The following is a 24,117-nucleotide window of genomic DNA, read 5'->3' on the forward strand; positions in this document are numbered from 1 at the left end:
CGGAAGATCCACAAAAGCAAAGGCTATTTCTGTCTTATTCACTGTTATATCTCCACCTTAGAATAGTTTCTGCCAGATGGTAGGCTCACAACAAATATTTGACAAATGAATGAAATTTACATGCATTTTTTATAGTTGGGTTCTAATGAAGACAGTTCATAATAAGTAAAAAAGTATGAGTACTGGCCATCAACTTAGTACCTACTCCCTCCTCTCCTACTTCCTAGTGACAGCCTTTTTTTTTTCCTGGTGTCCATCCCTGCTTCCCCTAAGCTGCCAGACAGCCCATATACTTTTGGAGAAGAAGAATCCACCCCCACATCTACGGATAGGCCGTGGTTGCCTTGAGCTGATCAGCACAGTCCATTCTCCTGAGCAGTCCATTCAAGGTCAATCTGAGGACTCCAGCTTGGAATGGGGCAGAAGTGTTCCCTCTCCTCCTTTCAACACAGTCATACATGGATGTGAGGGCCCAGAACTGCTGAAGCTTCACGGTAACAAGCTGAGGATGAAGCTGGCATTTAGAAGAGAGTAAAACCAAAGGAAATTCAGAAAAACTCAGAATCACTGGCATTAGGACTATCCTAAAAGCCTTACAGTTTAAGCCAATTTGTGACAGTTTGTTCTGTTACATGAAGCCTAGAACATCCCAACGGATGCTCCTTATCTACTAGAAAACACATTACAAACATTAACAAATTGGTTGTGTTGCAGTCCACATCTGTTCTCAAGCGTTTCTCGACTGGTGAGGGCATAAGAATTAGACCTAATTATTAAAGGAAAGATCTAGCCAAGGTTTGGAGTAGGAGAGGATCAAGCAAAATTAAGGAATAATCTTCCTTTTATGACTACCCTCACAGCTTCTAGGGCATGAGATCCTCAGAAACAACACCAATTCTAAAAGTACTTTTACCTTAGATCTCCTTATCTGGGATGTGAAGCCACCTTTCGTTCCAATGAAATACAAAATTTCTACCTTTAAAAAATTATATAGTAAATGTTCCTCGAGGTCTTTTATAGTTAACTCCCTACTTGATGAAAGGGGCTGCTCTGCCATAGGACTGTATCAGAATTCAAGGGTGAGGGAAGGAAGGGGAGTGGAAAGAAGGAAGGCAACCAAAGGAAAAACAAATAACTAAAATTGGACCCTATTCATTCCAGTTTTCTCAATCCCAGGAAATAATACCAGTTGCTCAGGCCAAAAGCCTACCAATCCCATCCAAGCCACCATTAAGTGCTATCACCGCCAATTCGGAAATATATCCTAAATGCATCTACTTTTACCTCTCTTCACTGCCAAATTATCAACCCTCTAACTGGTCTCCCTGCTCTGATTCTGGTATCCTTACAAACAATTTTAACACTACAGTTAAACTGATCTTTAAAAAAACATAAATTAGCCTGGAATAAAATCTACATTCTTTACAACTTACTACTAACCTATAAGGCCTTGCTCTACCTGGTCCTAGTCTACCTCTCTGACCAAATATGGTGTTTGCCCTAAGTTAGTACTGTTCCTTGACCATCTAGTGGGCCTTCCTGTCACGACCGGTCTACTTGTTATTCCCTCTGCTTGGAATACAATTCCCGCACATTCCAGAATGGCAGCCTTTTCTCCATTCAGATTCAGGTCAAACATCGCCTTCAAAATAAAATAAAACAAAACGTGACAGGAAGACAGGCGAGAAGATTCACAAAAAAATATGTAAAAACTGACCTCCAACATAGGCAACAGATTCAACTTCACTCATGAGAGAAACATAAATTACAATTACACCATGATATCAATAATATCAATTCCATGAATCAGTTCTGTAAAAATGTTTAAAAGCGTGAAAATGTACACAACAGGCATTCTCATAACTTCTGGTGGGAAGGCAAGTGGCACAACCCATAAGGAGGGGAATTTAGCAATATTTAATAAAATCATATAATCACTTGCCTTTTGACCCAACAATTCAACTTGTAGGAATTTATGCTATTGATAGAGCCACAATCTAAAAATCCATTTTTACACGATTATTCCTCACCTCATTATTTATAATTGTAAAACACTGGAAGCAATCTAAATATCCATACACAGGAGATCAGTTGAATAAACTATGGAACATCTATTCAATAGAGTATTATGTAGTTATAAAAATAATAATGACAACAGAACAGAATAGACTCCAGAAATAAATCCATACAAATGGGGCCAATTGATTTTTGAAAGATACAAAAGCAACTCAATGGTGAAAAGATAGCTTTTTAACAAACGGTGCTGGAACAATTGGACCTCATAATGAAAACAATGAACCTTGACCTAAACCTCAAACTTTATACAAAATCTGGATCATAGATCTAAATCTGGTATGTGGGGCATACATACAATGCTGGTGGGAATGTAAAATGGTACAGCCACTCTAGAACATAGTTTGCCAGTTTCTCATAAAGTGAAAAACATACACTTACCATATGACTCAGTGTTCCCACTCCAAAATACCTATCCTAGAAAAATGAAAAATAGTATTTACACAAATGTTGTAGTCCTGATTGTAGTGGTGGTGGTAAAACCAATCTATACAAGTGTAAAAATTCACAGAACTGTACAACCATGCAAAAAAGTCTATTTTACTATATGCTAATTTTCAAAAGCCAAAATAAAAAAAAGAAAAAGAATGAAGGACATTTGAGGGACATCCTATGAATAAAAATGCTAAAACAGAATGATATCCAGGATATACTGTCAACGGAAAAAAAGTAAAGTGTGTATGTATGTGTGCATGTACAGGTGTGAGTGTATACACATACAGCATGCTACTAGTGTTAGAAAGAATGGGAAATAGGTGAGTAAACAGGTGTAGTCATAATTTTGCAAAAATAAACACATGAAACTAATGAGATTCTTTACCACCCTCAAGGATGGGAATCAGATGGAAGGGAATGGAGGGAAGAAGTGGGCATCAACACTTCTCTGATTATTCCTTTCCATATAGTTTTGACTTCTGAAACCATGTTCCTATTTTACATATTCAAAATAAAATCAACAAGAGTGAGGAAATCTAACACCGGAAGGAGGAAGACCAGAACGACTCTTGTGGTGAAATGAATCATGTCAGTTCGGAAATGATGGTATCAGTATAAACTCATGGTATTTATACAGAAACTGACATAAACATGTATATATGTTTGCATAATATATTGACTGATTTCTTAGCTTTGCCCCATGAAAAGGCCTAGAAGCAAAGACACCCAAGTGACAATGAACATATTTAGCTTGCAAACACTGGTCCTTAAATACCAGTCCCCACTAAAGGGAACCGGGGTATCTTCTGCCTCTGACAAGATGGAGTAACTGGTACTAAAATAACCCTCCCTTCCCCCAGGTAGGTGAAATTGTTGTTTCAGATACTGATCAACAGTCAGTGAAAAGTCTATGATCAGGGAGCCCCATGAGTATCCCCGCTTTCTTCCTGAAGGCACTTACAGACTGGTGCCAGGCAGGGGAGTTGAGACAAAGCACAGCTATTTTGCTGATCTGAGATCAAGAGTCGGGGAGGCTGAGGTGGCTTGAATTCGCAGGGCAGAGACCACAGAGGGAGAGAGCCTCTTTGAGAAAGGACTCACTGAATCTGCAGTAGGCCCTTGGAGCGTCAGGCTGAATGCTCTTGCCCATTCGTAAGCAGCAACAAGGGAGCCATGACCTTGAACTACTACTGGAGCTTACGCTGGGCTGAGGGGGTTCTTAAAATATGACAAGCCAGAAGAGAGAGAACTGGTGGAACCCAGAGACCACCCTAACAAAGCTTAAAAACAAGCCTCGACAGAAAATAAAAATATATATGCAGGGCCCACCTGAGCAGCTAGGGGAAAATGCAGAGGTGTTAGCTTCCTCAACGGGATTGTTGCTGATGTTCTCACAAACATTGAGGACTGGTGGTTTGGTATGCCGAGCCCTCTATCTTGGGGCTTGCCCTTACTTGCTCATTACCGCAAAGAAGGGGCTAAACCTGCTTATAATGGTGCCTAAGAGTCTCCCCCTGAGTACCTCTTTGTTGCTCAGATGTGTCCCTCTAGCTAAGTCAATTTGGCAGGTGAACTCACTGCCCTCCCCACTATGTGGGACCTGACTCCCAGGGATGTAAATCTCCCTGGCAACAGAGAATGACTCCCTGGGATGAATCTGGACCCGACATTGCGGAATTGAGAACATCTTCTTGACCAAAAGGGGGATGCGAAAGGAAACAAAATACAGTTTCAGTGGCTGAGAGATTCCAAATGGAGTCGAGAGGTCACTCTGGTGGGCGCTCTTACACACTATATAGATAACCCTTCTTAGGTTTTAATGTACTGTAACAGCTAGAAGTAAATACCTGAAACTATCAAACTGCAACCCAGATGCCTTGACTCTTGAAGATGATTGTATAACAATGTAGCTTACAAGGGGTGACAGTGTGATTGTGAAAGCCTTGTGAATCACACTCCACAAGGAGTAGAAAAATGGGGACAAAAGCTAAATGAAAAACAGGGGTGGGGGGGTGATTTGGGTGTTCTTTTTACTTTTATTTTTTATTCTTATTTTTACTTTTTCTGGTATAAAAAAAGTGTTCAAAAAAATAGATTGGTGTGATGAATGCACACCTATATGATGGCACTGTGAACAGTTGATTGTACACCACGGATGACTGTATGATATGTGGCTATATCTCAGTAAAACTGAATTAAAAAAAAAAAAAAAAACAAGCCTTGAGAGTATCAAACAAATCTTCAAGTAAATTAACTGCCCGCTGGAACAAAACAACATTCAGTTAAGAAAGGCAACCAGTGGGGATTATTCTGTCACAAAAAGAAAAAAAAAATTTATAGATCTCCATAAAATTCAAGAGATAAAAATCCCCAAAAGTTTATAGATAGGAAGGGATAGCAAGTGAAAGTGTAAACTAGCCAACATCACAAATTTTAAAATGAGTAAATTATATTGGTATTCGATTTATTAATCATGTTGTCTTCACTTTTGTTTTACAGAATGTAAAAATGCCGACTACCTCCATCTCTCTAAAGGTCATTTTCTCCCATAAAGTCATAAGTTATTCAAATAGAAATTCTACTCGGGGTTTTTTCAGGAACCATAATCCTAAAGGTCATCCTAATTGGTACTGGCTTTCAAATATAGTATTCACACAAATGATGCTATCACTAAACAAAATGCTTATCCAACTATGAGTTGTAGAGCTGTTTTCAGAATCATTCATCAACCACAGAAGCAAAATGGACATATTTTCCTTGATCAGGCCTCTGGCTTCTTCCTGCAGAGCTCAATTTAACTCTAGCTGGCCAGGTTCCGGGGAATGGGAAAGAGGAGGAAAAGGAATGAGTCTGGACCAAAGGCTGGCAAACTACAGCCTGTGAGCCAAGCTGTCTCAAGCTAAGAATGGTCTTTATATTATTAAATGAGTGGTTCAGAATAATAATAATAAAAAGATGATTATATGATAGAGATTGTAAGAGGCCTAAATTATTTACTACTGGCCCTTTGCAGAAAAAGTTTGCCAACCTCTAGTCTAGACTAATGCTAATCACTCAGAAAGCAAACTGTGCTGCTCAGTATCAACTGCCAGAAGCAAACTGTTAAAAATATAATTTTCTCTATTTTTTTTTTTTTTTTTAGCTCTGCTTTTCTAGCTGCTGGAGCTCTAAAGAACCTGGCCCAGGATAAGGGTTAAATTACATTCCCGTGGCCTCAAAAAAAAAGGACTCTTCTACATGGACTAACCCTTCTGGCCTCTCACTGCCTCCACTGCCCTCCTCCCCACCTAAGGCAGAGTGACCTAACTGGAGAGAAGGAACAGAGGGAGAAGAGCCAGGCCAGCAGTCCAAGAATAGCAGGCCTCCTAGAGGGGCCCAATCTCTGCTCACCCCTACAGAGGCAGGCTGTGCTGTGCAAAGCACACTTGCAATTCAGAAAGATAAGTTTAATAAGAGTTGTGTGTGTGCATGTAAGTGTGTGTGTGTGTGTGTGTAGGGGATGGAGATGGGAGCAGAACTTAGAGACAAATAGCAGGAATTCCATTAGGGCACATATCCAAGTCACATTTTTCCAAAGAGTTTTAACAGTAAGTAATAAAGCAGGTGTTTTAGTCTCCACTTGTCTCCTGGTTTCAAATTCATGAGAGGAAGAAAATGGTCAAACTTACTAGTGCCCTAGGCACAATACTCTATGTATGAGAATCTGACACTGTCTCAAGAACAAGTTACTTTTCTGTACTAACCACACAAGCACACCTACACATGTTCTGTATCAAAACATAAGCTTGTTTTACTTAATCATGACATTGTGCCAATGTTACTTCCTCAATGACCAAAACTATTCATTTATTCATTCCATAAACCCAGGTGCCAGGCCCTAATTCTAGTGAAGGAGTTTAGCTGCAAGGCAGGAGTAGGCTGATGATAAACAACAAAAAAGATAAAATTCAAGAACTGAAGAGTGCAAAAATGAAGCTACAATAGAAAAATGTTGACAGGGTGGGTGAGGGTGCAGGGAGATCTGTTTTGGCTAAAGTGACAAGGGCACATCTCTCCAAGGATTTGAGCAGGGACCTTTAGGAGCAAAGGGAATACTGAATACGATGACTCTGAGAGAAGAACAAGCTTTCTCTTTAGCAGAGAGAGAGAGCAAGATGAGTGCAGGGCCAAGTGGTGTGAACAGGGACAGCAGTGGGAGATGGGGGTGGGGGGAAGCATAACCAGGAGGCAGGACCTTCTACACTCTGAATTGACAGCCTACAGCTGCTACAAACTTAGTGGCTAAAAACAACACAAGTATATTATCTTACAGTTCTAGGGGTCAGAATTCCAAATGGGTCAGCAGGACTGCGTTCCTTTCTAGAGGCTCTAGGGAAGAATCCTTTTCCTTGCCCTTTCCAGCTTCAAGAGGCCAGCTGCATTCCCTGGCTCATGGCACCACATCATTCCAACTTCTGTTCTTGTCATCACATCTCCTTCTATGATTCTGATGCTCCTGCATCCCTGTTATGGGAACCTTGTGATCACACTGGGCCCACAGATAATCCAAGATAATCCTCCCATCTCAATATCCTTAACTTAATCGCATCTGCAAAGCCCCTTTTGCCATGTAAGGTAACATATTCTCAAATTCCAGGGATTAGGATATTGACATCCTTGGGGACTGACAGCTTGATATGCTGAGCCCTCTGTCTTGGAGCTTGCCCCTATGAAGTGTGTTACTGCAAAGGAGAGACTAAACCTGCCTATAATTGTGCCTAAGAGTCTCCCCCTGAGTACTTCTTTGTTGCTCAGATGTGGCCCTCTCTCTCTAACTAAGCCACCTTGGCAGGTGATCTCACTGCCCTCCCCCCTACGTGGGACCTGACTCCCAGGGGTGTAACTCTCCCTGGCAACACAGAATATTACTCCTGGGGATGAATCTGGACCTGGCATCATGAGACTGAGAACATCTTCTTGACCAAAAGGGGGATGTGAAATGAAACAAAATAAAGCTTCAGTGGCTGAGAGATTTCAAATGGAGTCAATAGCATTCTGGTGGACATTCTTACACTTTTTAGATAACACTTCTTACGTTTTAATGTATTGGAATAGCTAAAAGTAAATACCTGAAACTACCAAACTCCAACCCAGCAGCCTTGACTCTTGAAGACTACTGTATAAAAACACAGATTACAAGAGGTAACAGTGTGATTGTGAAAACCTTGTGGATCGTACTCCCCTTATCCAGTGTATGAATGGACGAGTAGAAAAATGGGGACAAAAACTAAATGAAAAATAGGGTAGGATGGGGGGGGATGATTTGGGTGTTCTTTTTTATTTTTATTTTTTATTCTGATTCTGATTCTTTCTGGTGTAAGGAAAATGTTCAAAAATAGACTGGAGTGATGAATGCACAACTATATGATGGTACCGTGAACAGCTGATTGTACACCATGGATGACTGTATGGTATGTGAATATATCTCAATAAAACTGAATTTTAAAAAACAGTGTTGGAACAATTGGATATGCATATGCAAAAAACAAAAACAAAACCCTGGATCCATATCTCATGCCATAAACAAAAATTAATTCAATGTTATCTAGGGCTAACTATAAAATCTAAAACTATAAAACTTCTAGAAGAAAACAAAGAAGAAAATCTTTGTAACCTTGGGGTAGAATAACATTTCTTATTTCACACACAAAAAAGTACGAATAATAAGAGAATAAAATTGATAAATTAGACTTCAACTGAAAAACTTCTATTCTTTAAAATCAATGGTTAAGAAAGGAAAAGGCAAGTCACAGAGGAGGAGAAAATACTTGCAGACCACACATCAGATAAAGGACTTGTATCCAGAATATATAAAGAACTCGTACAACTAAAAAGACATTCCAACAAAAAACATGGGCAAATATGTCTCCAAAAATATTATATGGGTGGCAAATAAGCATATGAAAACACACTCAAAATCATCAGTCATTAGAGAAATGCAAACTAAAACACAATGATATATCACTATACACCCATTAGGATGCCTGAAATAGAAAAGACTGACAACAGAAGTGTTGGTGAGGGTATAGAACCCCTGGAACTCTCATGCCACTGACAGACACTCAAAAAGATATAGCTGCTCTAGAAAACAATTTGACACTTTCTTATAAAACTAAAAAAAAAAAGTTTCAAGGAAAAACCAGTAATTCCACTCCTAGGAATTTATCCAAGAGAAATAAAAACATGTTCACAAAAAGACATAGATGTGAACGTTCTTTAGAACAGTATTCATAATGGCCAAAAAATGGAAAAACCCAAATGACCATCAACTGGTGAAAAGACAAACAAACTGCAGTTATACAGCAATAAAATTAAACTACTGAAACATGCAACAACATGGGTGAAGCTCAAAGTATTATGCTAAGTGAAAGAAGCCAGACACAAAAGATCATATACAATAAGATTCCATGTAGACAAAAATCTAGAAAAGGCAAAACTACAGTAACAGCAAGGAGATGAGTGGTTATAAAGGGCCAAAGTAAGGGAAGGACTCGGTCTATCTGCAAATGAGTGCAAGGGAGTTTTTTAAGTGATGGAAATGTTCTACATCTACGTTATACATCAGTCAAAGCTCATCAATTATACACTTAAAATTGGTAAATTTTATTGTAGGTTACTCTATACTTCAATATAACAGATTTTTAAAATTTTTAGGAAAGGAAACACAACAAAAATTCAACAAAAAAACTATATAATGCCATGCTAAACTAATACTAATTCAAGGGTATATAGCCATTTACTTTATTTATCAAAACTCACTCAGGAATTAATATTCAAATACATAAATATAATTTAATCTCAGATTCTGAAACAATATTGGATAACTTCGTTAATCAGATGTTCCTATATATCCATTCATGAAATGACCATGCATAGCTATTTGAACAATACATGCAACATTCAATAAAGGACGATGACAACTTTACTGAAAGGTGTTTAGTCATAACACAATTTACTAGAATTCAAAAGCAGAAGCAAAACTACCTTCACTTAAAAAAAAAAAAAAAAACCCACGCTAGTATAATTCAGTGAAACACTTAATTTAGAATTCTACATATAGAAAACAATTACTAAGAACTGTTTATAGTTTATTTTAGGAATTTCAAAGAAAAAAATCCTCAATCATGGTAATTTCTCATAAATTTTCATTTCGAAAATTTTATATTAAAAGCAATACACATGCACTTTGCTACTGTCAGAAAACCAAAAAACCAAAAATAAACAGATGACTGTGGTTACATATTTACATTTAACATAGTAGCCTGACTAAAAGGACTTTTTCAAAATTCCATTATAGGCAACATACTAAAACTTTACATAAACATTTTAAAATAACAGAACTATTTCAATGTTCCTCTCTTTTTTTTAACTTTTGAGAAGGAAAAGCAAAATATTAAAAATAATTTCAAGAATATGCCAGGGGAGGCAGCACACATTTAGGCAAAGGTGTTGCATAATCTATACAAGCCAGTGATTCACAATGAACTTGGACTATCAAAATGATACTTGTCAATATTCTAAAGGACTTATGGGCAAGCCAGGAAGGCAGTTTTGTACTCAGATACAGGAACCAGGACATAACAGTGATTCCAACCTGTAGGCCTAGGATTATGGCATGGCATCTGAAAACACAAGCATAGGAAATACTGTCTTCAGCCTTGATAACCGCCACATGATATTTCATATCTCCATCTAGGTACTGCTGTGATTAATAACAGAAAAAGTCATTTAAATACATTACTATAACTACAGTGGCATTTTGATATTATGCATCTTCTTAATTAATGTAGGACCACTCTGATGTGTAAGTGCCTGAAATTTTAAGACCTTAAAAAGGGGACCTCATACTCCAAAAAACCAGCAACCACTAGTCCAGTGAGGAAAATGCTTCCCTAGGAATCAAGAAGTTGTTCCAGCTAAGCTACCACCTTGGACCAGACCTTTAACCCTACAGGGATTCTACAAAATCAAAGGATCTGACTTACTCTATAAAGTATTTTTTATTCTAAAAAGTTTCCTTTCAAATGTTGTAACAATAATTAAACAACTATAAATAAATAATTACAAATGTTGTAAACAATAATTAAGAACTCAACATTTCACCAAAGCTGAAAAATATACTAATATCCTTTGCAATTTTTCAAAGTTATTTCCTTCTTATATATTTTTCTTATTGATATAACATGTAATTAATACAGAAAGTTTGAAGATAGAGAAAATAAAATATCACCCATAATCCATGATCTTATTTGTAGATGTTTACATAGCTGTAGTCATAATGGGTATAACATTTTATATACTGTTCTCTCTCCAATTATAACATGTACTTTCCATGTACTGCTGTAACATGGATGTTAAAGAGTAATAACATGTATATATTACTATAAATCTGTAACATGGTGTTTAGATTTATCACTTTAAAGAGTTGCTGAGTGTTCCAGTGATTAAATATCTGATCGTTTACTAAACCATACCCTTACAACCATATATTCAAGCTGAGAGTATAAATAATAGAACAAACACCCTCAAGCTGGTATTTTTTATTATTCCCGTAAGCCAAGTTCCCAGAAGCAATGTCACCACATCAAAGAGTAAAAAAGATTTTACAGCTCTTAAAAACATTTTTAACCTATTATATAGCTGATTAAAAAAAAAAAAAAATAGCACACTCAGGGGCTGACTGGTGCTTGGTGGCACATCAGTCCATTAACTTCCCCCAACCTCCTACTTCACACGTTATCCTCTCCCCACAAACCTTTAATCTCTCTTCCTCAATCCTCAATCTAAAATCTCAACTGAGTCCTTGTTTCCCGTTTCACTAAAGGAAAAAAAAGGAATCAGAAGTGAACTCCCCCAAGATCTCAGTTATCTTACCTTCTGACTTACCAACATTTTATGTTACAATGAGTGAACCAACTGCTCCTAGTTAAAGCCAACCCCTCTTGTCTTGCACTGGAATTCCATCTCCTCTCCCTTAATCAAAGACAGGGTTCCAGCAATTCTCCCTGCTCTAGTCATCATTTCACCATTCCCTACTGGCTCATTCCTATCAGCATCAACAAATGCTGTACGTGCACCATCTTAAAAAAAAAAAAAAAAAAAACAGCCTATGTTGACTTCACCACTCTCTCTCCCACTATATATTTCTCTATTCTCCTATGCCTCCTGTCTATACTTGCCATCTCCAGTTTCTCCTATTTATTGCCCCTCTCACTCCAATTAGCTGCAACTGCCCTCCTTGAGATTACCAATGTCCTTGCTCAATCCAAAGATTCTCATTTCATTTTATTTGACCCCCTGACAATTTGATACCATTGATAATGTCTCCCTCGTTCAAACAGTCTCCTCTCTTAGCTTCCAAACTCCAATGGTTTTTTTTTCATCCTCCCTCACCGGCTGCTTCTCTTATTTTTCCTGGTCTTTAATGTTGAGTCCAGAGCTCAGTAACACATCACCTCTCTGTCTACACTCATGCCTCTGGTTATTCCCTCTAGTTTCATGCCTTAAAGTATTAATTATGCAATGATGATTCCCAAAATTTTGTCACTAAACCACACCTCTTCTCTGAACAACTGACTCTTAAATACAACAGCTTATTTGATATATCCACTTGGATGTCTAACGGACATCTCAAGCTTAGTATGCCCCAAACCCAACCACTGATCTTCCCCCAGAAACCTGCTTTTCAGTGCAGTCTTTACTCTCTCAGTTGATGGCAACTCTTCCCTTCAACTTGTCAGGCTAAAACTCCTTGAAGCCAAAGACTGGATCATTGATTCCTCTATCTAACATATTCCATATCCAATTCATCAGCAAATCTTCTTGGTCTTCTGTTAAAAACATATCCAGAATCCATCTACTTTTCACTGTTTTCACTGCTACCATCCTTGTCCAGGCCACCATCATACCTCGCCTGGACTAGCGCCTTTGAGCTCTACTGTTCTCCCTGCTTTCATCTTTGCCCTCTTCAGTCTATTTTCAATGTAACAGTCAAAGTGATGTCATCAAAACATAAATCATATCATATTGACCACTATCTTCATGTGTTTATTAGTAAATTACAATACCGCATTTTATCAGCATTTTTAATCCTGATCATCTACAGTGTTACATAGTTGAAAGACATTCATTCAATATCATGGCTTAGAAACAGATCTTATTAAAGAAAATGCAAGACAACTTAATCTTTAGCTTTTACTGAAATGGTACCAACTGAAAAAAATGCGAGTTAGTTATATGTCTTTCTCTGTTGTAGACACTAATTTAAAAGTCCAATCCACGGACACATAACTGAATAATACTGCAAACACCCATCTTCAAAGCAAATACCTATACTTCACCCTTTTTAACAGGGACAACTATTGCTGGTCAATTAAAGCATTTTTTGAGCAAGAAGTTAAGTACAGAACACAACACTGCAGGGAGAAAACCCAATTTTTCCTTTCCAGCTGATGCTTCACATGCCCCATGTTTGTTCATGCCCCACAAACAAATATTTCATGGTTCAAAGTCTTTTTTTCAACTTTCAAACAATCCACATTGCAAAAGTTCCTTTCTAATGCTGACAGACAACACATATTTTTTTTCTTGTGCAACAGTGCAAATCAAAGAAAGAGGAATTGTTTGTAATGGACTCCAAACCACAGTGCACTTTAACGGAAAACAGGAAAATACTGAGGAAAAACTAGACTACAATTTAATTTCATAATAAAATTTATTTACATACCGGCACAGAATATCCCTGGGACTTCACTCCTGATTATTATGGTCCGCACTTTCTTATCAGATTTTAAAGCATCCACGGCTTTTGACAGCTAAATAGAAATAGAGAAGGTAGGGAGGAAAAATGGGGGGGGGGATCATTTTCAGTTTTATGTCAACATTTTACCTTAATTTTAGAAGCAAATCATTTTATCTTTACACTCACCATTTTTACAAGGTTTTTACTGAGCGCATTTTTGGCATAAGCTCTGTTTATTCCAAGCACCACAATTCCTAGTTAAGGCGGGAGAAAAAAAGCACAAGCACTTGAATTAGCAAGGTAGTAGTCAGCGTCCACAGCCTCCCACAACACACCTTTCCTTAACATGGGCCTGGGATTTAACAAAATCTTCCACCTCCCCAATGTTCACTGTAAGTGTCGTCATTATTTCATGTATTTAGTTTCCTTTCCAACAGAAGTATATTTTTAAAGAATGTGGTGTTTATAACATATTTGTAAAATAAAATTAAAATGCTTCATATTCACCCTTTTCTTCAGCATTTCTAGGGAAGAAGAACTTTATGTTCTTCAATTTTTCTCTTCTAAAGCACCACCAAGGAGGTAATCTAATAGATTTTACTAAATTGAAAGACAAAATGATAATATGATTGTCTTTCTCCCAGACTAAAAGAGGGAAGGCTTATTAGTAAAAAGTCTCAATTACAGAATACTATTTTAAAATGTGGTTTTGTCATCTTCAAATATATACAGAACTGTGGTTCTGTTGTCTTCAAGTACCTTCAGAAATAACTAAAAAAAAAACCTTGTCACATACAAGTATTGCAGGATCTGCTTGCTGTTAGCTAGCATACCATTTGTTGATAAATCCTCTACTCTTTTTATTGTGCTACATAGTTTTCAACATTTCCATCCCAGATTTCTCTCCTGACTTCTGCCCCACACACATAACAACCAGAGGACACTTTCACCTAAAAGTCCAACAAGCAATTCAAACTCAACCTATATAAACAAAGCTCATTAACCTCCCACACAAAACCCAGCTCTCCCTCCTAATTTCCCTAATCTTACCAAAGACCAGCCTCTAAACCCAGGCTCTCATCCCACCTGCTGCGGTTGGATCAATTTTCCAAAAACAATTCTATGCAATTCTAAGCATGGTTCACCCTCCCTAAAATTCTGTAACTGTTTCTTATTTTTAAAACTTTTGAGTTCAAAGATGTTAATTTGACATTCAAAATCCTATACAACCTGTGCTCAACTTTCTTGTCTCCTGAGTAAGCACAAGTTTTCACTGTGCTTCATATCAGAAATACCTTCCACTGGGTTGGGGTGGGTATGGTCCTTATCTGTAATTAGGTTAAAGAAAACAAAATGTACACATGCCCTCTCTATGTAATAAACTGAGCAAACCCATTTTTCAAAGAGTACAAAAATGAACTTCAGCTCACAGTAGAGTAAGTCTGCAAAAATTCCCAATAATCTCAGTATGGAGAAAATCATGAAAAAGAACTGGTGTCTAGGACAGGCTCTGCCTTAAGCAGGTGAATGACCCTGGGTAGGCCCCAGTACTGATGGCAATAGCTGTCATTTACTGAGCACTTTAGTATATGCCAGGCATTGTTCCCAGCACTTTACATATTTTAAATCAGTCCCCACAACAACCCAAGAGGCAGGCACTATTCTGTCCTTATTTAACAAAGAAAGATACTGGGACTTGGCATGTGTATGTAACTACCTTCAGCTACTAAGTAAGTAGCAGTCAGACTCCAAACTTAAATGACCACGCTATAGTGTCCAAGCTTCAGTTTCCTTGTGAAGAAAATTAAGTAGCTAAAACTAGGTTTGATCATCTGTTGAACTTTATTAAGTACGTATTACGGGGCCTGGGCCTCAAGGAACTAGGCCTAAGAGTAAAAGATAAACATTAATAAAGTAATCATAAAAATAGATAACTCTAATGCTTTACATGCTATAAATGGTGCTACAGTAACTTGTAACTAGAACAGACATGGTCTGGGGCAAGGGGGTATGGGCAGGGAAAGCTTATCTAAGACTGTGCTATTTGAGTGGAGATTAGGATGAGCAGGAGTTAAAAGAGGTGGGGTAGGTGGGAAGGAGGGGGTAGATTTTAGATAAAGGAAACATAGTACACAGCTTAAAATAGCCATGGCCCCATTGAAGGTCCTGTCATAGAGGGGACGAGAAGTGGCCAAAAGGAGAGCAGAAAAGTCAGCAAGGGGACAGAGAATGCCTTATAGGCCCTGTTAAAAATGTTAGTGTTTATCCTAAGAATAAGGAGTAACCACAGCAGGATGTTAAGTAGGTATAACACACACACACACACACACACACACAACCAGGAAGATGTATTATATAGAGAGATTACACCTGAAGTATATAAGGACAGAAGCTGCAGGGCCCACGCAGTGACCCAGTCAAGCAATAACAGCTTGGCAGCGAAAGGGAGTGGTAAAAATACAGGGAAGTGAAAGGATTCAAGAGCTATTCAGGACAAAAACTTTGAAATGAGTTAGTGAGTTACTGACTTGAGGGGTTAGGGAAAAGGAGGTGTTAGGAGTGTCTACCAGGTTTCTGGCTTCAGTAACTGGTTGAAAGGAGATGACAGTCAATGAAAGAGAGAACAATAACTGAACACCAAGGTAGTGTGGAGGCTGGGCAAAGTTTATGAGTTTGGTTTTGAATTATGAGGACTCTGAAGTGCCCTTGAGCCATCTGCGTTGATCTCCACCTAAGGGTAGAGGTGAAGAATGCAAGCTCTGAGGTCTGGGAGCTGGGGTGGAAATCCCAGTCTGCCACTCACTATGTGACCTTAGGCAAATTACTTAATCCCTTTAACCCTCAGTTTCTTACCCTGATAAGGGAAGGTAATAATTCCAGGGGACTGTTGTGAGAATCAAATGATGTGATAAACGTAAAGCTTACAACATGAGCACACAATTATTTTTATCCCTCCAACACAAACTGTTTTAAGGTTCTAAGTACTGACGTTTTCCCACAATGCATGCTAGATAGGATACAACTAGGATTATTACTCGAAATGCTTCTACCAGAGTTAATTCCAGTCAGTACATTAGAGCTAGTTCAGTTTTGGTCCCATGTTTGAGGTCTGATGTTTTGGGGCACTACCACTTCACAGAGCTGGAAGTTATCTCTGTTATTCGAAATGAATTATCCAGTGCCTAAAAACTGCACCATCAAATTTAGAAGTCAGTTACTGAGACCCCAAAATGGAATAAAACTTAAGTTTTATTCAGCAGAGACTAGCTGCTATCTTTTGTTTGGTAATTGACCCACTAACTCACAATTCAACAGCCTCTCAAGAAGTCAATCATCACGCATTCTCCTCACATAACCTAGCCCCCAGGTTTACCTAAACTCAGAAAAGCTTAAACATTCATATGCTAACCTTAAAGACTTGTTTTGGATTTTCCCTGCCTTTTAAATAAAAGGTATCATAAAAATCTTTGGTGAATCTGTAACGAGTTCATATTACAGCACTAAATCTTCTCTATAAGGCTCACACAACTAAAACATAAACAACTGGCTTTCCTGGGACTTAAAAATATATAAAGATATATAATGATACATTTTGCTTGTAAAAAACTGAAACAATACATCTAAAGTCAAAGTCCTTTCCTGGAACCATCCCATTCACTCCCCAGAGGGAGCCAGAGTTATCTGTTGCTATGCAGTCTTTCAGAAAATGTTCAATGTATTTACATATAAAAATAAAGAATTCTGTACCACAGTTTTGGTTGTTATTGCTACTTTACATTAATGGGATCATATTTTCTTTTGTTGATGTTCTACATAATTAAGATCATATATATTTGCCTTATTTCCTTAATCTTGTTTTAAAGATATCTCTATCAAGACATCCTTATTATTTAATTACTTCATCATATTCTATGAAATGGATTTCCATTGCTTTACTAGTTTCTTATTGATGAGCATTTACCCTGCTTCTGAATTTTCCTAAATATTAAAGTGTTGCAATAAAAATCCTTGAAGATTTCTTATATACACAAGCATAAGTATTTCTCTGATAGAAATTAAGACATGGAATTGCTGGGTCCAAGAGAACATGCATTTTTAATTTTGACCAATTTGCCACAAAAATACTATTTACTGCTCAAACAAAATACCAATAGCTAGCTGTTTGTTCACCCTAGTGGATCTTAATGGGGTGGTACACCCCTTAGGATTTATTTGGAGAATTTGAGGGAACATCTAAGATTGTCACCAGGGTTGAACAATCCAAGTTTTGCAGGGCCTGAAGCTTATACAATTTGGGAAGCCCTTTTAAAGGAAAAGAACACAAAATTACACTTGCAAAATCAGGCACAGAAGTGAATATTCAGAACTTCAGAATTTTTAAAATCTGACAAATACCACAAACATTTTCTTTCAGTTTATGTGCCTGGCTTCCACAAGGATGCCTCCTTCGTCATATACTTGAATTTTTATGTTATCAATATACAAAATGAATGTGCTAGTAAGCTCAATTCAAAAATATTTTCAAACTACCACTGCAATGTACTGAGATACAACAGTTAAAATGGCAAATTTTATGGTTGATGAATTTTATGTCATTTGTTTTTTAATCAAAGAAAAAAGGAATAGACTGAGGGGAGACCATTAAGAGGCTACTGCAGAGGTCCAGATGAGAGATGTCAGTAAGACAGGACTACAGTTGCAGCAGTGGAGGTAGGAAATAAGAGTGATTCCAGAGATATTTTGAGGGTAGTATCAACATAACCACTATCAATAATATTATAAACTCTTTGTTTATATTCAAGCTATAGATAGGGCATCAAACAATTATGAGAAGAGAACAAAACATAACTATCATTCATGATGCACAACTAATGTTATAAATGATAAAGACTGGAACGTAAAAAATGAAAGAAATGGAACGCAAACATTTTCTCATCTGAAATAAACAAAAAAAGCAGTCAAAAATACCATGTGTAAAAATAATAACATAAATAACACAAATTACAAAGACAGTGAATAAAATTTTCGTAATTCACAAAAGGACTCGAGATGTTTAAAATCTTTAATTTGGGGAAGAAAGCATGAAAATGAAGGGGTAGTACCCTTCTGATTGCTTGATTTTTGTTTCCATAAACATGTCTTATTTTTTACTTTTAAAAATTTTGCAGCATTTGTAGTATTACTAACAAACTACATGCAACAGACAAACTATTGAGAACCAATGACAGAGAGAACACTTTTAATAAACCACCCATATAATCCAGGCTACTGAAAATGCTACAAAAGTGGTGACAAGGTACATTAAAATTACACTGAAATGATCAGGCCCTCCTTCACATGAACAATGTTCCTAATAGCCAAATTTTAGAAACAACTTTAAAATGCATTAAGAAATTCCAAACAAAGAAGAAATTAAGTGGCTTTAGGTTACCCCGCCCTCCAAATGCATTTATCGACAGCTCCTCCATGAAAGGAGCTTCCACAGCAACCTGGTCCTTGGTCACTGGGGCTCTTGGGCATGAGAGGGCCTGGTGGCTCCCCCAGGTCCTATGACAAGGCGCCCTTGGCTTCAGTGACTGCCTTTTTCTCCCCTTTGCTTTACAGCTATGGGTCATCAAGTGCAAGGACAGAACTGAAAGGCTAGAACTTGACTAATCTCTATCACTCCCAATTCAGGCAGGAGGAAACCCCAAAACAAAGAATGTGCCAATCTCCAAGCTCAGGACAAATGTGCAATGATCTCACAAACTACAGGAGCACATGCTTTTCGATCCAGAGATTTCATTTAAGGAAGTACCATATGAAAGTCTCACACATCTGCTCAGAGACACATGCATAAGGATGTTCAATTCAGCATTGTTTATAAAAGTGAAAAATGGGAATCTCACAAATCCCTAAGAATGAGGAACCGTGTAATTGCAATGTGTTGCCTCCACACCATGGAATATTACATGGCTGATCAAAAGAATGAAGTAGACCAATAGCTACTGACAAGCAAGATCTCCAGGACACATTCAGAAAAGAAGTCACCCACAAAACAATATACTTGGTATAGTTTTCTGTAAAAAACAAACCGAAATCTCTATGTGGGTGTAAAGGGGGGGGTGGGGGAGGTCAGACAATTTCAAATAAGATAACATATGTAAAGATCTAGCACACACACAAAAAAAAAAATCCATTAAGAGATGATGATTGCAAAGCTAGAAAACACAAAAGAATCAAAGGAAAAATTACCACAAACAAAAAGAGCATTCTTTGAGAGATGTGAAATTAATATATACCGAAACAACAGTCTTCATGTTTAAAAATATAAATAAAAATGACAACCACTTAGAAGATACATTGGAAGAAAACACACCATTTTCATTAATGGCCAGAAAGGAGACATGAAATCAGCAAGCAGGGAGGAAGACAAAGATACACTTAAACAAGAAATGTGCAAAACCTACTGGAGGAAACTTTTTTAAAACTCTCCTTAAAAAAAAAAAGAAAAGTGGACTAGAACAAATGCAAAGATAGTAGACAGGAAGAAACAATAACATAAATATTTAGTTCCCTAATTTATAAATTCAACACAATCCAGATAAAAATACTAATGGGTCTTTTCCTAGAATTAGACATACAGATTCAAACATTCGTATGGAAAAATGAGCACGCAGCAAGAGCCAAGACACAGAAAAGCAATGGTGGAGGAGGGGGACCTATCACCATCAAATATTAAAATGCAATAAAAACCTGCACATGATCACAGCTATTACTTCATTCCAACCTTTATTACTGATCACATCAGGCATCATGCAAAATACCTGAATGCGTGAAAAACTTCAGATAGTAGAATCTCTTCAAAATCGTAAAAGTTGTAATAAACAGACTTGCAGGGAAAAATGCATAATTCTATTGTATGGTTGAATTGCTTTCCAAAGAAATAATTGCTTTCCTACTTCTGATTTTTAAAATTATTTTACCAGGATTCACATGGAAAATCTTTACTGCTTTACAACTTTGTTGAGGCCATTTGAAAAACCTTGTTACACTGACCTCAGGTCAACGAATTGGATCGTAATCCCATTCAAATCACAGACTGGTATTGCTGGGACAGAAGACTTACTGGTGGTTCAGCCCAAACTCCTCACCTTTCTAGACTTCAAGCCTCTGAAGACAGGGACTGTTTTTATCATGTTCATTGTTATAGCTCTTAGTGTCTAGCAAAGTGCTTGGCTTCTTGTAGGTGTTTAATAACTTTGTTATTGAATAAACAAGTAGGTTCAGAAAGGTTAAGTTAAAAGGTTAAGACTTCCCCATCGTTACACAGCTATTTTGTGGGACTGCTGAGATTAGAAGCCAAATTTCCTAAACCAATCTCTTGATTTTTCTTAAATATGGAGGGTTTAACATTGGTTTTTGGGTATGTTAGTCCTCTCAAGAATTAAGGAATGAGATTCAGTCTGAAAATAACTAGATACGGAAATTTGTAAATGTCATGTTAGCATAAACTCAAATATTTTCCCTGGGTCACACACACGAATTTAGCCTGGGGAGCTCACCAAAAAAACAAACAAACAAACAAAATTTATTGTTAATTAAAGTCCATAGTTTACATTAGGTGTATTTTCCCCATATACCGCCCTATTAACACCTTCTATTAGTCGTACATTTGTTATAATTCATGAAAGAACATTCTTATATTTGCACTATTAACCCCAGTCCATCATCCACAACAGGGTTCACTGTGTTATACAGTCCCAAGTTTTATGTTCCAACTTTCCTTCTAGTAATATACATGCCCAAAACATCCCCCTTCAACCACATTCACATGGAAAATTCAGTGCTGTTAATTAAACTCACAGTAATGTGCTACCATCACCACCATCCATTTCCAAACCTTTACAATCAATCTAAATAGAAATTCTGTACAAATGAAGCCTCAGCTCCCCATTCTCTACCCCCAAAAGTATCCCCTAGTAACCTTTATTCTAGATTCTAACTCTATGAGTTTGCTTATTATAATTAGTTCATATCAATGAAATCATGCAATATTTGTCCTATTGTGCACGGCTTATTTCACTCAGCATAATGTCCTCAGGGTTCATCTATGTTGCATGCATTTGGACTTCATTCTTTTTTACAGTAATATTCTATTGTATGTATACACCACACTTTATTTATCTGTTCATCAGTTGATGGACACTTAGGTTGCTTCCACCTTTTGGCAACTGTGAATAATGCCGATCTGAACACTGGTATGCAAATATCTGTTTGAGTCTCTGTTTTCAATGCTTCTGGATATATACCTAGTAATGGGACTGCCAGGTCATATGGGAATTCTATACTTAGCTTCCTGAGGAACCGCCAAACTGTCTTCCACAGCGGCTCACCATTTTACATTCCCACTGGCAGTGAACGAGTGTTCCTATTTCTCCACATCCTCTCCAACACTTGTAGTTTTCTGTTTTTCTGTTTTTTTTTAAATAGCAATCATTCTAGTGGATGTGAAATGATTGTGGTTTTGATTTGCATTTCCCTAATAGCTAGTGATAGTGAGAATCTTTTCATGTGCTTTTTTTTAGCCATTTATATATCCTCTTTGGGAGAAATGTCTATTCAAGTCTTTTGCCCATTTAAAAAATTAGGTTGTCTTTTTATTATTGAGTTGTAGGATTTCTTTGCATATTCTGGATATCAAACCTTTATCAGATATGTGGTTTCCAAGTATTTTCATCCTTTGAGTAGGTTGTCTTTTCACTTTCATGACAAAGTGCTCTGATGCACAAAAGTTTTTTAATGCAATTTTGTTGAGATGTATTCACATAACATACAATCATTTGAAGTGTACAATCGGTTGTTCACAGTATCGTCATACAGTTGTGCATTAATCACTACAATCAAACTTTGAACATTTTCATTACTCAAAAAAATAAAGTAAAAATTGAAATAAAAAGAATATACAAAACATCCCATTCTCCTCCCCCACATTGTTCATTTCCTTTTTTTAAATACAGTTTTATTGAGATATATTCACACACCCTACAGTCATCTACAGTGTCCACAAAAGTTTTTAATTTTGAGGAGGTCCCATTTATGTTTTTTCTTTCATTGCCTGTGCTTTGGGTGTAAACTATAAGAAATCACCACCTACCACATGATCCTGAAGATGTATCCCTACATTTTCTTTTAGGAGTTTTATGTACTTAGCTTTTACATTTAGGTTTTTGATCCATTTTGTGTTATTTTTTGTATATAGAGTGAAACAGGGTGCTCTTTCATTGTTTTGCATATGGAGATCCAGTTCTTACAGAATCATTTGTTCAGACTGCTCTGTCTCAATTGAGTGGACTTGGTAGCCTTGGCAAAAATCAACTGACTATAGATTTGAGGGTCTATTTCTGAACTCTCAATTCGATTCCATTCAGCAATATATCTTTATGCAAGAACCATGCTGTTTTGACCACTGTAGCTTTGTAATATGCTTTAAAGTCAGGAAGTATGAGTTCTACAACTTCATTCTTCTTTTTCAAGATGTTTTTGGTTATTAGGGCCCCTTTGCCTTCCAAACAAATGTGATAATTGGTTTTTCCATTTCTGCAAAGTAGGCTCTTAGAATTTTGATTGGGATTGCATTGAATCTGTAAAGCATTTTGGGTAGAATTGACATCCTAACGCTATTCAGTCTTCCAATTCATGAACACGGAGTGTCCTTCCATTTATTTAGGTCTTCTCTGATTTCTTTTAGCAATGTTTTGTAGTTTTCTGTGTACAAGTCCTTTCCATCCTTAAATTTATTCCTAGATATTTTATTCTTTTTCTTGCTAGCTATTATAAATGGAATTTTTTTCTTGATTTCCTCCTCAGATTGCTCATTACTAGTGTACAGAAACTACTGATTTTTGCATATTGATCTTGCACCCTGCCACTTTGCCAAATTTGTTTATTAGCTCTAGTAGCTTTATTGCATATTTTTCAGGACTTTCTATATATTGGATCATGTCATCTGCAAATAATGAAAGTTTTACTTCTTTTCCAATCTGGATGCCTTTTATGTCTTTTCTTGCCTAACTGCTGTGGCTAGAAGTTCCAGTACAATTGTTGAATAACAATAGTGACAACGGGCATCCTTGTCTTGTTACAGATAATAGAGGGAAAACTTTCAGTCTTTCCCCATTGAGTATGATGTTTGTTGTGGGTTTTTCATCTATGTGCTTTACCATGTTGAGGAAGTTTCCTTCTATTCCTATTTTTCTAAATGTTTTTATCAAGAAAGGCTGCTTGACTGCTCAGATGTGGCCCTCTCTCTCTGTCTAAGCCCACTTGGCAGGTGAACTCACTGCCCTCTCCCCTATGTGGGACCTGACTCCCAGTGATGTAAATCTCCCTGGCAATGCAGGATGTGACTCCCAGGGATGAACCTGGACCCAGCATTGTGGGATTGAGAAAGTCTTCTTGACCAAAGGAGGGAAGTGAAATGAAACGAAATAAAGTTTCAGTGGCTGAGAGATTTCACATAAATCAAGAGGTCACTCTGGAGGGCATTCTTATGTGCTATATAGATAATCCCTTTTTAGTTTTTAGTATACTGAAATAGCCAGAAGGAAAAACCTGAAACTGTTGAACTGCAGCCAAGTAGCCTTGATTCTTGAAGACGATTACATAACTATGTAGCTTGCATGGTGTGACTGTGTGATTGGGCTCACATTCCCTTTATCAGTGTATGGACAGATGAGTAGAAAAATGGGTACAAAAACTAAATGAAAGATGGGGAGGGGGGAATGGGGGATGGAATGCTTTGGGTGTTCTTTTTCACTTTTATTTTTATTTTCATTCATTTTGGAGTG

General features: G+C 37.3%; 1 protein-coding gene across 3 annotated transcripts in view; it reads right to left on the reverse strand.

Moving 5' to 3' along the window:
* The window catches only part of AUH (AU RNA binding methylglutaconyl-CoA hydratase), a 178,456-nt gene that overhangs the window by 137,117 nt on the left and 17,222 nt on the right, over window positions 1-24,117 (reverse strand). For 2 of the 3 annotated variants that reach the window (XM_037798436.1, XM_037798435.1), the window contains exons 2-3: window positions 13,475-13,542; window positions 13,274-13,361 (exon numbers count right to left, since the gene is read on the reverse strand). The exons of the other annotated variant lie outside the window; for it this stretch is intronic. In XM_037798436.1, the coding sequence (XP_037654364.1) occupies window positions 13,274-13,361; window positions 13,475-13,542 (156 nt within the window). The remainder of the gene's footprint in view (window positions 1-13,273; window positions 13,362-13,474; window positions 13,543-24,117) is intronic. 3 annotated transcript variants of the gene reach the window in all.

Source organism: Choloepus didactylus, chromosome 10, assembly GCF_015220235.1.
Source record: "Choloepus didactylus isolate mChoDid1 chromosome 10, mChoDid1.pri, whole genome shotgun sequence".
Classification (NCBI taxonomy): Eukaryota; Metazoa; Chordata; class Mammalia; order Pilosa; family Megalonychidae; genus Choloepus; species Choloepus didactylus.